The 15,002-nt window shown below is 41.8% G+C and overlaps 1 protein-coding gene across 2 annotated transcripts in view; it reads left to right on the top strand.

Annotated features, from left to right (window-relative positions):
- Positions 1–15,002, top strand: part of adcy8 (adenylate cyclase 8 (brain)) — a 153,995-nt gene that overhangs the window by 66,370 nt on the left and 72,623 nt on the right. For both annotated transcript variants that reach the window (XM_038286163.1, XM_038286162.1), the window contains exon 7: positions 879–1,149. In XM_038286163.1, the coding sequence (XP_038142091.1) occupies positions 879–1,149 (271 nt within the window). The remainder of the gene's footprint in view (positions 1–878; positions 1,150–15,002) is intronic.

Below are 15,002 nucleotides of genomic sequence, written 5' to 3'. Positions count from 1 at the left end.
ACAGGGTGGCAGGCTTGAAATGCTAGAAGGTTTTCAAGAATCTTGCACCAGAGCCCAGGAAAAGGCTGGCTTAAACAGTGCCTAGCACAGGTGAAACAGGGACAATAATCAAGGCAGTAACAGGTGCATGTCATTAGGGGAACTTGCTGAAACAATCTAGAACACTAAAGCAGAAACACCACAACTGTTTGCATGACACTTCTTCACTTTACTTGTCATATTTCGGTTGCAAAGAAGGAAGAATTGTTTTGATCAGTAACTGCTGTTTTTCAACAATCAGGTAGAATCTGTTATCTGAGCTGCGTTGTAACCTTGAACATGTTCTTTACCTAAATCCACTGCATAATATGAGAAACAAAAAGGAGCTGCCGGTCCTCTGGAGGTCAGACTGAGCCACAAAGATCCCACCATGAATGTTTTCATCACATCTAACACATTGGACACCTTTCTCTAATGGGTGGCGTGACAAAGTGGACGTGACCTTTGATCACAGCGACATTCAGCCACTGACCTGACACTGCGCTCTGTTTCATTCACACCTCCACAGTTCACTGACTGGCTGCTTCTTTCTGCCTGGATTTGCCTCCGAGGTGCTTTGCCCTGGGTGGAAACTCGTCAAATTCACTTTTTGTCCCTCGGTTGGAGATCAGAATACTAAAGACCTGTTTGTTTAATGGTTATTCTGAGTTAATTTATAGGGGCCAAAATGATTTTATTTCTGTTCCTACATAAAATAGCTGTGTCTGTCTACCCTTATAATTACAAAAACATTTGGTAAGCTTCAAATTAGAAAAATGTGGTCTTATTTCTGGAACTAAAAAATATTGTAAACATGTTGACCTGCCTTCCATTAACATTAGATTAATCTTGTGTTTTAGGCGAATCCACATTTCCAAAGCAGCTTTGGATTGTTTAAATGGTGACTATGAGGTGGAGGAAGGGCATGGGAAGGACCGAAACGACTTCCTTCGTCGCCACAATATCGAGACGTACCTGATAAAGCAACCTGAGGAGAGCCTGCTCACCCTGCCGGAGGACATCATGAAGGAGGCAGCCAGCTCGGCCGACCGGCGGGCCAGCAGCGCCACCTTTAACGAGGCCTCCTGGAGTCCTGAGCTCCCTTTTGACAACATCGTCGGGAGCCAAAACGTAAGCCCCGCCTCAGCTTGACGTACGGCAAGTTGTGTTTTGTGACACGTTGTGACAGAACGGCCGTCTAAACCAAAAGCTTGTTCTGCAGCTGAAGGAGAACTTATCTTCTTCCTAATGTGATCAATCAGGAGCAATGCTTTTTTAACTGTTTACCTAAAAAAAGAAAACAAAGCAGCGACATTTCAAACAGGACTCCATGCTTCACTGCAGGATGACGCTGTTTGAGGAGATGGCGAGTTATTTTGCAGTGCATGAGATCTTCAGTCGTCTTGCCTGTCGATTGGTTGTTTTGTCCCTTTAGTTTTCCTCAGAGCAAGCAGACAGATTTCTGTGTGAAGAAGGTGTTAACATGGTGCGTGTGTCAGTCTGTCTGTTTGAGAGGATGATGAGCATCTGATGGTGTGGCCCATTTATCATCCTCCTCGGTTTTTGGTCTTCATCCATCTGTCTGTCTTACAACAAATCAGCTGTTTTTTTTTTTTTTTTTTTTTTTCTGCTGAGGATTAAACTGGAAGCACCTAAACTACCCAATAAGGTTCTGCCGGAATAGAAAATTGTGCACAGTTCAGGCATCATTCACTTTCAGTCAGTCTTAAACAGCCTCACCTTAAGGTCAAATATTCATTTGAGTGCTCCACCAACTGAGCTCTTTAACACCAAAATATTTAAGTCATTCATTTATGGTAGAAACATCCACTTATTCCAGACTCTGTTTGGTTTTTACTTTATTTGTTAATTATTTTCAATTATGTATCTATTAATTAATGGTTCATTCAAAGGATTTAGCTGAAAGCACATTTGATAAAGGAAAAATACTAAAACCAGGAAATAAGCTTGACTTGGAATTACTTTAGTTTGATTCACAAAGGAGAAACAAAACCACAGGCAGCCTTCGAGTGACTGAGGGGTTTCGGACACTTAAATTCCTGTTTTTAAAGTTTTCACCCTTTTAGATCAGATTTTCTTCAGTTTAGGTCTTTTTTGTTGGCCGTGGAAAAGCAGCTAAATCTAACTCTAAGTTTGTAAGTAATTGAAGAGATGATTGAGGAAAAGAGGTATGTTCCATCGACTGTCGTCTTTCAAACTCTCCCATATTTTCAGAGGGGACCTTTCAGTAAAGTGAGGTTTGTATTTTTTACACTACACCTGTTTTAAGGTCTCACAGCAGCAGAACTGGACCATTGCTACACATCAATGTCTTTCTTACTCACTTCTAATTCTGTTGTTGGCTGCTCTGTTATACAGCAGTAGAACAGATTTCATAGTCAACTTTGGCTGCAACAGACATAATCAGACAGTTGCTCTGAGGTGTTGGTACTGATATGCTGGGCTTGGTCTTCTACAAATATAAGCAATGTAAATAATGTCATTTTTTCACTATTATAGATCCAATGGTAGTCCAGCATTTTATTGACAACCATTTTAATGAAGTTTGACTTGTTCAGTGTCTGAATGTCCTGTAATGAATTTTTAACATTCAACATATAACCAAGGCCTTCTGAGTCTGAGTTGGAGCTCTTAGTTTTTTCTTACCCCTCAGATGTTAGGAGGGGGGTCACTGGAAAGGCAACACCAAGAAAAAAAAACTTTCACAGGCTATTCATGTGAATAGCCTTTCTTTTTATAACAGTGCTCTCAAACTCAGGTAAACGCTCAACTACAGGGTTTCGTCGTACAGTGTGATTTCACAGCTCAAGATGTGTGTTCTCACACGGTACGACACGACACTCTGATGCGATCTACCTGATCACACTGTACGTCTAAATACCACGTCGGACTCAGCTCTGCAGTGAGATGGTGCTACTTGGCCAGAAGCCAAACTAATAGAAGAGGAACATGAAGCTCACTAAAGTGAAACGCGTTGCCTTGGCAATTTGTGCAATTTTGTGCTGAAAGCCCTAAGAAAGAAAAGGCAACGACGTATTTGGACATAGACATGGCGGAGCAAATGTAGCTAATAAGGTCTGTGAATTTTACAGAAAGGACTCCATTTCACCCACACCCCCGCCATGCTTCTGTGTTTTCGTCTGAGAGGATGAAAAAGAATGAGCGATTTGCCCACTGCGGTCGACTGCATATCAAATATGTTTGATGTTCTCCCGACCTTACGATTCCTGATCGGGAGGTGGTCGCGTAACCCCCCGTACACTACAAAATGCGCAATCAGGCTGAAAGTTGGCCTGATCGATATATTCTTGCACGACTGGAAAGACGGCATGAAAAGGGCAAAAATAAATCGCACGGTGTATGCCCAGCTAAAGAAATGTCAGTAGGTTCCTATTCAATTGCTTCCTCTCTACCTCTTCCTATCTCCTTCCTTGCTGCCAGCCGTATTTTGACAGCACCTATTATGATGACTGTTATGTACTTCGGCTTTGGCCAAAGATTCCCTAATGATTGACTGCATGCTAATAAGGCTGTTGATTCAGGTATGTAGGGCAGGTTCAAATGTAAATCTGTCAGACTGATAGGCAGAAGCAGTCGTTTCTTTTACACCATTGCTGTTGTTTTTCCATCTTGGCATTTAGACAATACATGAGCAATAAACTCCTGCTTTTATAGTCATGCAACTCAAAGTAATGTGAATGTGTATATTCTGTGAGGTATACATATATAATTGATCTTTTCAATGTTTTGCATCATTTTTATTTGTTGAAGTGAACTGTTTAAGTATCTGATTGTTTGTTTACGTCTGTCTAGTCGTAAAGGAGTTTGTGTGCTTTCCTTTAGGCTCCAACAGCCCTACCACATTTTCAAGTTTTAGAGTCCAATCCAATCCACTTTATTTATATAGCACAGTTTAAATAAACACAAGGTTTCCAAAGTGCTGCACAAAAAGATAAAATAACTAAAATAAATAAAAGTAAATAAAATAAAATAAAATAAAATAAAATAAAAGCACTGCCCGCACAGGATAAAAATATGCATGTGTATACATAAAATCAACATGTGTACATAAAATCAACATGTGTACATAAAATCAATACCCTACATGGTGTTAAAAGCCAAAGAAAAGAGGTGGGTTTTAAGAAGAGTTTTAAAATGGCACAGAGAGGTGGCCTGTCTAATGTGCAGCGGCAATCCATTCCAGAGTTTTGGAGATGCAACAGAAAACGCTCGATCCCCTCTGAGCTTAAGCCTTGCTTTAGGCACTGTCAGGAGCAGCTGATCAGCTGACCTGAGAGATCGGCTGGGAGTGTAGGGGTGCAGAAGCTCAGAGAGGTAAATTGGGGCAAGGCCATTCAAGGCTTTAAAAGTAAATAAAAGAATTTTAAAATGAATCCTAAAATGGATGGGCAGCCAGTGGAGTGAAGCTAAAATAGGTGAAATGTGCTCGTACTTGCATGTGCCAGTTAAAAGACGTGCAGCAGCATTTTGAACCAGTTGAAGACGAGCAATTGAGGACCCAGCAATCCCCACATAAAGTGCATTACAGTAATCCAGCCGAGTGGTCACAAAGGCGTGGATTACTGTCTCAAAGTGCCGTCTCTGAAGGACTGGTTTGATCTTTGCCAGCTGCCTTAGCTTGAAAAAGCTAGATTTTACTACAGCTTTTATCTGGCTGTCAAATTTAAGGTCTGAGTCCACTTTTACCCCGAGGTTTCTTACAATTGGTTTACTGTATTGCGCTAGAGAACCGAGATCAACTAGGGGGGGGTCACAGATGTGCCACCAAAGACTATGACTTCTGTCTTTTCTTCATTAAAATTCAGAAAATTTAAAGACATCCAAGCTTTAAGGTCATGTAAACACTTTAACAGTGGTTCAACAGAGTAGGAATCAGCCTTTTTGAGGGGGACATAAATCTGGCTGTCATCAGCATAACAGTGAAAGGAAATGCCATGTTTCCTGAGAATAGAGCCAAGTGGGAGTAGATAGAGAGAAAATAAAAGAGGGCCAAGCACGGAGCCCTGTGGGACCCCACATGAGAGAGGAGCAGTGGAGGACACAGATTCATCAAGGCTGATACAGAAAGTCCGATGTGACAGGTAGGACATGAACCATTCCAGTGCTAAGCCCCTGATGCCCACCGACTACTCCAAACGAGCAATCAGGATTTCATGGTCCACTGTATCAAATGCTGCAGTCAAATCTAAAAGTACAAGGACAACACAGTGTCCAGAGTCAGTAGCTAAAAAGATGTCATTAAAAACTCTTAAAAGCGCTGATTCTGTGCTGTGCAATGTTTTAAAACCAGATTGGAAAATCTCAAGAACATTTTGTTCATTTAAAAAGTCTATGAGCTGGGAATAAACAATCTAAAATTCGACAGAACAATAGGATCCAGCCCAGGTTTTTTTAATAAAGGCTGCACGACTGCATGTTTAAGATTTAAAGGGACTACTCCAGAGGACAGACTGCTATTAATAATTGTGAGACACAATGGCCCGATAGTGGGAAAAACCTCCTTAAAAAATCGGGGTGGGACAGTATCATCTGGAGACCCTGAAGGCTTCAAGTGACCCACAATCTCCTGCACAAAAGGCAGGGTCACAGGCTCAAACATGTCAAACACAGCAGAGCAGGGGACAAACACCGAAGGATCAGAAGCAGGAGGTGAAATAAGTGCTCTGGTAGACGTGACTTTATCAATAAAGTAGTGAAGAAAGTTCTCACACACAGCAGGGGAGGCCTCAATCACAGTCTGTGGTGCATTCAGAGCAGAGTTGATAACTTTAAACAACACACGAGGCTTACCACAGTTTAAAAGAACAATATCGGAAAAGTATCTTCTTTTAGCCTCTTTCACAGTGTTTTGGTAATGACGCCAACAATCTCTCAGTAATTGAAAAGATATTTGCAATTTGTCCTTTTTCCACTTTCGCTCAGCTCTTCGACAATTCTGTCTGGCAGTCCTGGTTGTTTCATTCAACCAGGGCTCTGATTTAGCTTTCTGCTGCCTGATCTTTAATGGAACCGCAATGTCTATGGCAGTTTGACAGGTGTCGAGAAACCATGAGTTAAGAGCCTCTGTATCCTCATACAAAGACTCAGGAATAATGCAGTTCTGACTGTACACTGCGGAGAAGTGAGCAGCAGTGGAAGGGTTAATTACTCTACATCTGTGAGCAGCAGCGTGAGATTTAACTGTGTGACAGCAAACAGGAGCTTCAAAAAGTACAGGCATATGATCTGAGAAAAAAGCGTCACAGACCTCCTGGTTAAGAACAGGCAAACCATAAGATAAAACAAGATCAAGTGTGTGACCACGTTCATGTGTAGGCCCGAGTACAGACTGAACAAGATTAAAAGAATCAATGATATTTAAAAATTCCCGTGCTAAAGGGCTTTCAGGGCAACACACATGAATATTACAATCTCCAACAATAAGGACCCGGTCATATTTGGGCATAATATCAGCCAAGAACACAGAAAAGTCTGTTAAAAAGTCTCTGTTATATTTTGGAGGCCGGTAGACCACAGCACACAGTACCCTGTGAGAATGCCCCAGCTCAAACAAACTGAGTTCAAAGCTGGTAAAGGAGGTTAAGAGCGATATCTGTTTACAATCAAAGTAACTCTTAAAAACAGTCGCAATTCCTCCTCCTCAGCCAGACGTCCGAGGAGAGTTAAAAAAGGCGCACTCATCAGGTAGAAGTTCGGTGAAAACACTGGACTCACCAACCTTCAGCCAGGTCTCAGAGATGAAGAGGAAATCCAAATTCCGGGATATGAAGAAATCCTTAAGAATAAATGATTTATTCACAAGCGATCTGGCGTTTACCAGGCCAAATCTAGCATGAGCTGGCGGGTCAGGACGATCAGCTGACCGGGAGGCCCGACACAGAGGCCGCAGGTTCCCCAAATTTACTCCGCGCCAGCGGGGACGAAGAGAGCAGAGTCCGCGGGGTTGAAACATCACATCCGAGCCCGCCACCGGTACCAACCAGGCAGCGACGGGGTCCAGGGAACGTCGAGAGACACAAAGGCGAAGCCCCGCTCCATATCCACCTCGATCAGGACGTACCAACCTGGCCTTCAGCCTCACCAGACAGCCACTATGCTTACCCCGGCGGCGGGGCCGTTTTCGCCGCGGGGGTGGCGTCGGAGTGTGGCAGAGGTATGTCGGGATGCCCGATAGGAAAGGAGGCAATGTTTTTTGTCCATAATAATTGAAGTTGACGTTGACAAGGTTTTTGGCGTACATCCTCAGATCTAACAGTGTTTGGCGATCATACACCCGTAGAGTGTTGACGGTATGTGCAAAATAAGTTATAAACAATAGAAAAACAAACAACAATCGGAGCAGCTGACGGCCCAAGTTTTAGAATCCCATTTGTTAGGATTCAGAGAAATGTTGTTTCTTCTTTTGTTTGTGGGAAAATAAGAAGCCCGTTGGGACAGTCGGATCAAAAATCCTGTCTTTTGCATATCAAAGACTCTGTTGAGGAGTTCTGAAACATCTTTTATGTTTGTCAGAGTTCTGGCTGTCCTCTGGCTTTCTGTCTCCTGCAGTCTTCCTTCTCACACGCTGTTGCCATGATTCGGTTTTCAGCATCACTGGACTGCAGGCAGAGTAGAGTGCAGGGTGTTGGTTTCCGTCTGGGTCAGATATACACTATATTGCCAAAAGTATTTGCTCACCCATCCAAATTATTGGAATCAGGTGTTCCAATCACTTCCATGGCCACAGGTGTATAAATTCAAGCACCTAGGCATGCAGACTGTTTTTACAAACATTTGTGAAAGAATGGGTCGCTCTCAGGAGCTCAGTGAATTCCAGCGTGGAACTGTGATAGGATGCCACCTGTGCAACAAATCCAGTCGTGAAATTTCCTCGCTCCTAAATATTCCACAGTCAACTGTCAGCTGTATTATAAGAAAATGGAAGTGTTTGGGAACGACAGCAACTCAGCCACGAAGTGGTAGGCCACGTAAACTGACGGAGCGGGGTCAGCGGATGCTGACGCGCATAGTGCGAAGAGGTCGCCAACTTTCTGCAGAGTCAATCACTACAGACCTCCAAACTTCATGTGGCCTTCAGATTAGCTCAAGAACAGTGCGCAGAGAGCTTCATGGAATGGGTTTCCATGGTCGAGCAGCTGCATCCAAGCCATACATCACCAAGTGCAATGCAAAGCGTCGGATGCGGTGGTGTAAAGCACGCCGCCACTGGACTCTAGAGCAGTGGAGACGCGTTCTCTGGAGTGACGAATCGCGCTTCTCCATCTGGCAATCTGATGGACGGGTCTGGGTTTGGCGGTTGCCAGGAGAACGGTACTTGTCTGACTGCATTGTGCCAAGTGTAAAGTTTGGTGGAGGGGGGATTATGGTGTGAGGTTGTTTTTCAGGAGCTGGGCTTGGCCCCTTAGTTCCAGTGAAAGGAACTCTGAATGCTTCAGCATACCAAGACATTTTGGACAATTCCATGCTCCCAACTTTGTGGGAACAGTTTGGAGCTGGCCCCTTCCTCTTCCAACATGACTGTGCACCAGTGCACAAAGCAAGGTCCATAAAGACATGGATGACAGAGTCTGGTGTGGATGAACTTGACTGGCCTGCACAGAGTCCTGACCTCAACCCGATAGAACACCTTTGGGATGAATTAGAGCGGAGACTGAGAGCCAGGCCTTCTCGTCCAACATCAGTGTGCGACCTCACAAATGCGCTTCTGGAAGAATGGTCAAAAATTCCCATAAACACACTCCTAAACCTTGTGGACAGCCTTCCCAGAAGAGTTGAAGCTGTTCTAGCTGCAAAGGGTGGACCGACGTCATATTGAACCCTATGGATTAGGAACGGGATGTCACTTAAGCTCATATGTGAGTCAAGGCAGGTGAGCAAATACTTTTGGCAATATAGTGTAGTGACGGATCAGTGACAGACAGCGGCCAAAAGCATGAAGCTGTAAAATATGACCGGAGAAGATGGAAGCTCTGGGGACAGAGGAGGAGAAAGAAATCCTTAGTAAGTGGCTCCTGTGAAAACAAAGAGGAGGATGATAATAATGAAAAGTAAATCAGAATCAGGTGTGTAGTATGTGAACATTTCTGATATATATATATATATATATATATATATATATATATATATATATATATATATATATATATATATATATATATATATATATATATATATATATATATATATATATATATATATATATATATTTCAAATGTATATGCATCATCTGAGGATTTTTCTTCTTCCTCTTCAAGGGGCAATCCAACGACGAACCCGTGGAGGATCATGAATTGGAAAGACTAAAAATAACAAATTTTTAGTTTTTGTTAATTGCAGGCGTGTTTATAGCTCCCATTGATTTTGCTTGTGCGCTAGGCTTACCGCACCGTGACGTCACTGCCAGAAGCTCTCAGGGCAATATTTGGGCAAAAATGGCCGGTCCTGGATTCAGTGATCGCGACAAAAAATATTTTTGTTGTTTTAGTGATTAATGCTAAATTCATTAAATCACTGTGAACTTATTAGTTTTAGGTATAGATTATGATCCTTTGATAATTTCTTGCTGTCCAGACTTTTCCTTTAAGATAACACTTTTTCCCTTGAACATTTTGAGCAATTTTTGTTTCTTTTAATGCTGACCGTTGACAGATACTTAACTGGGTGGTCAGACCCAGGATATTGAGTAACATTCATGAAGCGATTGACTAGTTTGGCTAACATTCGGCTCCTGTCAAGCCTTTCATTAATTTAGTTTATTCCCTTAACCAAAACTAGTGACATCAGTGTGGACGTCGGATAATTTAAACCCCTCGTCTGACTAAGTTAATGAAATTAGGAACTCCCTACTAGCTCTGACCCTGAGCCTTGTCATGCAGCACAGCTACAGCATAGAGAGTAGCAGGAAGATGGATAACAGGTGACTGAAACACCAGCGTTTCACTCCTGTTATCTGCCATACAAAAGGCAGTGCAGCAATATCTGTGCCAGCAATTTTCCTCAAATCACCCTGCTTTTTATTGTCAAGTGAACCAAATAAAGGACATGACATCCTGTCTATAGCTGTGATTGCTGTAACGATTATCCTCATGGGGCAAATTGCTCACATCAGATCCAGAAGATTCTTTCACAAAAGGACTCAGGAGTCCAATAGGATGAGCTTCAACCATGAAATCACACTGCAGGGTCTGTGTAGGCTCTTCTGGCCCCACCCTCTCTGTCTTCATGCTTCACTGTGTACCTGCTGGCTGGCATGATGCACATCACTGTCATGGCGCTTTCAATTCATCTAAGGGTATCCACCTCCTCAAAAGACCCAGTTTCTCTGCAGCTCTAAAGAGACAACAAGCAAACAGTCTCATTTTCACATTGGATTACAGGGTGGACACTCATCCAACTTGTTTACATGATAGTTTTGTCTCTTTAAAAATATTCTGGGCTAAATGTTTGTGGATGTAAGGAGCAACAGAGCCCATCAGGACCTCTTTGTAAATGTGCATGTCAAAAGGCAATCTGGTTAATAAATGTCAAGATGTTTCACTTTATGCGACTTTGTTCCTTCTCTGCCCTGAGGCGGGTTGGTGGTTTATGTAACCACTTGCATGCGAGCCTTCAAAGAGCACTACAGAAGACTTGTTGCAGCTGCAGACTGAAAATAAAATCCATCTTTTTTGGTTACAATTTGACTCCCATCTTTATTCTATCACATTTCCAGACGTGTGAGATTTCACATCCCACCTCCTCTTTGCGCGTTTCCTCTCCTCATAACTTGGCCTTTTAAACTGAATAAGGTTTTTCTTCGTATTATTAAAGTGTCATACGTACAAACTTACACCACTGCCTCTGTAAAGCCGAACAAAGTGGTTAGAGAACTCTCCGACTGTATAAAGAGGCCTGGATGAAGAGGGGATTCAGATGGAGCCGTGTGCCCTTTCAGAGCTGCACTTTCTCAGGGACCTTCACGCCAAAAACAATCAAGCCAACCAGACTGAGAGTGTTTCCCCCTCCGAGTCCCTACAGCATCGTCTCAAGGCTGAAGGCAGACTTCTTTATTAAGGTTATGCAGTTTACTGGATCCACTGTAGTTGTTTTGGTCTATGAGCTCTCTTTAAAAGATGTCCAGTTGGGTCAAAAAAAAGAGGTTGTGGAATAACTATTAGCTATTTATTCCTTATTGTCATCAGAGCACAGAGATAACAGATTTTAGCTTGTGTTAATAGGAGATCTCCAGTATGGGACTTTGGCAGATGAACAAGGCACAGGTCAGCGTTTCATTGATGGCACTTTAATCTGCATTCTCTCACCAGGCTGGTTTTACAAACCGCAGGGAAACAGTGAGTGTTATAGGAAAATATATTCTCTGAAATTACTAAGCAGGCAGTAGCACCCTAATCCTTCTGACTGCTTCATTTTCTCATCTAATAGCAACAAGAAGAACCATGTTGCAAGCTGCTGAACCATAGCTGTTATTTTTTTGCAGGTTAGGATTACTAATGTTAAATTGTTCTAAACCAATAGGTTTGGAAGCAGACTTCTGGGAGTTTTTGTATATCTTCTATGTTTGTTTATTTAGCTTTCTTGTTTTTTTTTCTCATCCTTTCTCTCTTCCCTCTTTTCGATCTATCTCTTTATATTTCCACTCATGTCTTATCCCCTCTCCCTTTCTCATCTTCCTTTCCATCTCTGTGTTGGTTACATACAATTTGTTTGCCCTAAATCATTTTTATAAAGTTTTACATATAGTAAAAAGTAGAACCTTATGGCAACAATCTTAATGTTCTGCTTGTGAAAGAAAATCTGCTGGACTATCATCTAGCTCTGGGGCATCCATTCCCACACACAAAAAACCAATATGTAAATGATTTATTCATTCTAAACTGCAGGTTTAACATATTTACAAGAAGGTTGTTTAAATACTTTGGATTTACGGCATTAAGTCATTTCAGAACAGAACTGCCATCATGCAGGACTGTAGTTATGATTTATGAAAACCCTTATTTTGTGTTTTCATTGATCATTGTATTTATTAAGTGCTGAATTAGTTCTGTATGAGGCCGACATAAGCTGCAGATCTGTAGGGTTCTGATCCGAGTTGCATGCCAGCACTCTGTTTGAATACAGGGCAGTGAATCTCTGCAGCTGTGACATAGCATGACTCTGAAATAAACCCATAATGAGGTTGACCTGTCATCGCCACGTCGCAGCCTCGCAGCTCTTTAATTTAAAGCAGCTCATCTGGCAGCCCAGAACCCTCTCTGGCTGCCTCCATCATAATCTCGCTCATGTGTTTGCTGAGTGGGTTCCAGATATGATAATCATTTGACACATGGGCCACTTGATTTCCATTCATATGCATGAGAGGTTTTGTTGAGTTCAAGCTCAACTTTGGCTCATCTTTCTCCACCTAAAAACATTCAGTTCACAATAATTGACTCCTCTGTAAGGATGTTGTTCACTGCTCATTTGACATGCTCTTCTTTTCTCATACTCTTAGTGAATATGTCTAGCTTTTTTCTACCTGTTTGGTCATCTTAAACCAACATTAAGTAACTTCTAAAGCTTTATAAAATATTTTCAAAACTTTTTTGATTATACCTCGACTTACAACTGTCACGTTGGCGGTGCAGGTATACGGGATGCAAGACTATTTTCAGCATCATCATATGACATTGTTTTGCCACAGTTGATTCATTACCTAATTGCTATTCATCTTTTACACACACTGGAAACATAAATGTAGTTAAATCCAACTGCAGGTGATTGGGAGATCAGGATTTTGCCACGCAATGCGCAGGTCATCATGGGAAATGCTGTCTTCGTTCAAGCAAAACAATACAGCCTTTGTCCAGTGGTAAGAGCCAAAATTAACAAAACTGAAAGTTCTTTAGCAATGCTTTAATCAATAGTTTTATTTGGGGTGTTTCTCCTTTTTATTTTCATCATTTTTTGGCGTTCTAGAAGAATTTGCCAATCTATTGAACCATTCAGAAAAGAGAAAGCTCCTAAACTTCAGGAAAGTGCAGCTTTTTTGTTTACAGAAAACAACCAGTTTCCCCGACCGCCTGTGTTTATATGACTCAATAACGACACAATCAGGCTGGCAAAAAAGAAGGAAAGATAATTTCTATCCAATGCTCCCATGTTCGTCAATTGGGGAATTCCCTGCAGACAGTGATAAATGCTGCAGTTTCTCGCTGAATTATAAGGCTCTAAGTGATAAGTGTCCAAACTACAGCCATTTATTATCTCCAGGTAACTTCAATGTGACTTCCATTAGCGTGTAATTTTGACAGCCGTGGCGATAACGGAGCCGACAGGTAACAAAGGGTAGAAAGCATCCATTAATAAGGATTGATGGGAGGACATCCGTGCATATGGAGCCCTAGAATGAATTTTTAATGATCTATCTGGGCGTGATGGATCTCATGTGTTAACGTGCTGAATTAAGTGTGATGAGGTGAGACGCTCAATTGTTCTGAGTTCGTGGGAGAGATATTGAATTTCTCAACATCTCCATCTCCACACACATCTTGCATTATCACTGTAATGGCTGGCAGCTCTATCTCTCCAAAGGGTAATCTGAATGTGTGGCTACTTTGATGCACCAGTAATGGTGCACAGTAGATGTTGATGGTTTGGAGGAAATAACTGTTATCCTCACATATATGACCTGCATAACTCTTGAGTGCGTCTCTTAGGCAAAAGTGCACTACTGTCATTTTTTTAAACACCATAACTGAGCCAGATTTGTGTGTTCTGATTCATGTTTAACTGTTGGCAGAATTACCTGGGTAAATCTTTCCTGTAGTAGTACAGAGTATGAGTCTATAAAAATATATATAAAACAATCAACCTCTCCATGACTAAATAAGGTACACCTAAAACTAAAACCAAAAGAGTATTTAATGTGTATAAAGACAGGGTGTTCAAGGAAATGGTGGAAGAACTAAAGCTGTTCCTGTCCTGCACAGCTTTAAAATTGGGGACTACATGGCAGGTTTCTGTTTCTGTTATGTTTTTCTTTCAGTGTTCAGTCTTGCTTTACTCCTTGTTTTCTAGTGTTAGTGGTTTTATTTTTATTTTGCTGTGTTCTTTGGTTTTTTTCCAGTTACTGTCCTAGTCTGGGTTCTGTTATGTTTTCTTTTGAGTGTTTAGTTTTCTTTTCTCCATGTTTTATAGTCCTAGTAATTTAACATTGTGTTGTTATTTCCAGTCTTCCAGGTTTCTCTTTTGTTGCTCTCTGTTGCCCTCTTATGTTCTCCTTCTTCCCTAGCTCTTTCTCTCTTGTTCTGTGCTCACCTGCTCCCAGTTTCCTCATTAGCCCCCTCTGTGTCTCAGTCTCCTTTAAAAGCCCTCTCTCTTCAGTTCCCCTTTGCTGGGTCCTTGTCAAACACCATCAAACATTCTCCAACTCCTTCTCTCTGAGCCTTCGTCCTTATGATTGTGATTCCCCTGATGTCTCCATGGTTTCTGGTACGTTTAGACTAGTTTTCATGTTTTTGGTTTTTAGATTTTTTGGACTTCTGGTTTCATGTTTGTTTGGACTTTGTTTTCTTTTTGGATTTTTGCATAACCTGCCTCTGTTTTCTGTTAAGTCATTATTAAATCCACAAGAGATTCACCTCTGCTTCCCTGCCTCTGCTTTTGGGTCAACTAACCATAGCCAAATCGTGACACTACATGCCTGTCAATGTGTTTGGTTGAGTGTTAATACTTTGTATTTGGTACTGTTGACCAGAAAAGTGTCTGTGCACGTCTTCATAGCAGCTCACATGTTTGTGTGTATTAATACTCACAAAGAAACGCTATCATTAATGGACATCCTGAGTTCGGCCTGGGCAGATGGCTGCTCACGCTGTCTGGATCTGCTGGTGGTTTCTTCCTGTTAAAAGGGAGTTTTCCTCTCCAATGTTGCTACAAGCATGTTTGATGTGAACAATTGCTGT

This window comes from Cyprinodon tularosa, unplaced genomic scaffold, assembly GCF_016077235.1.
Source record: "Cyprinodon tularosa strain WSP-4 unplaced genomic scaffold, ASM1607723v1 ctg221, whole genome shotgun sequence".
NCBI lineage: Eukaryota > Metazoa > Chordata > Actinopteri > Cyprinodontiformes > Cyprinodontidae > Cyprinodon > Cyprinodon tularosa.
This window is presented reverse-complemented; position numbering and strand designations above follow the sequence as displayed.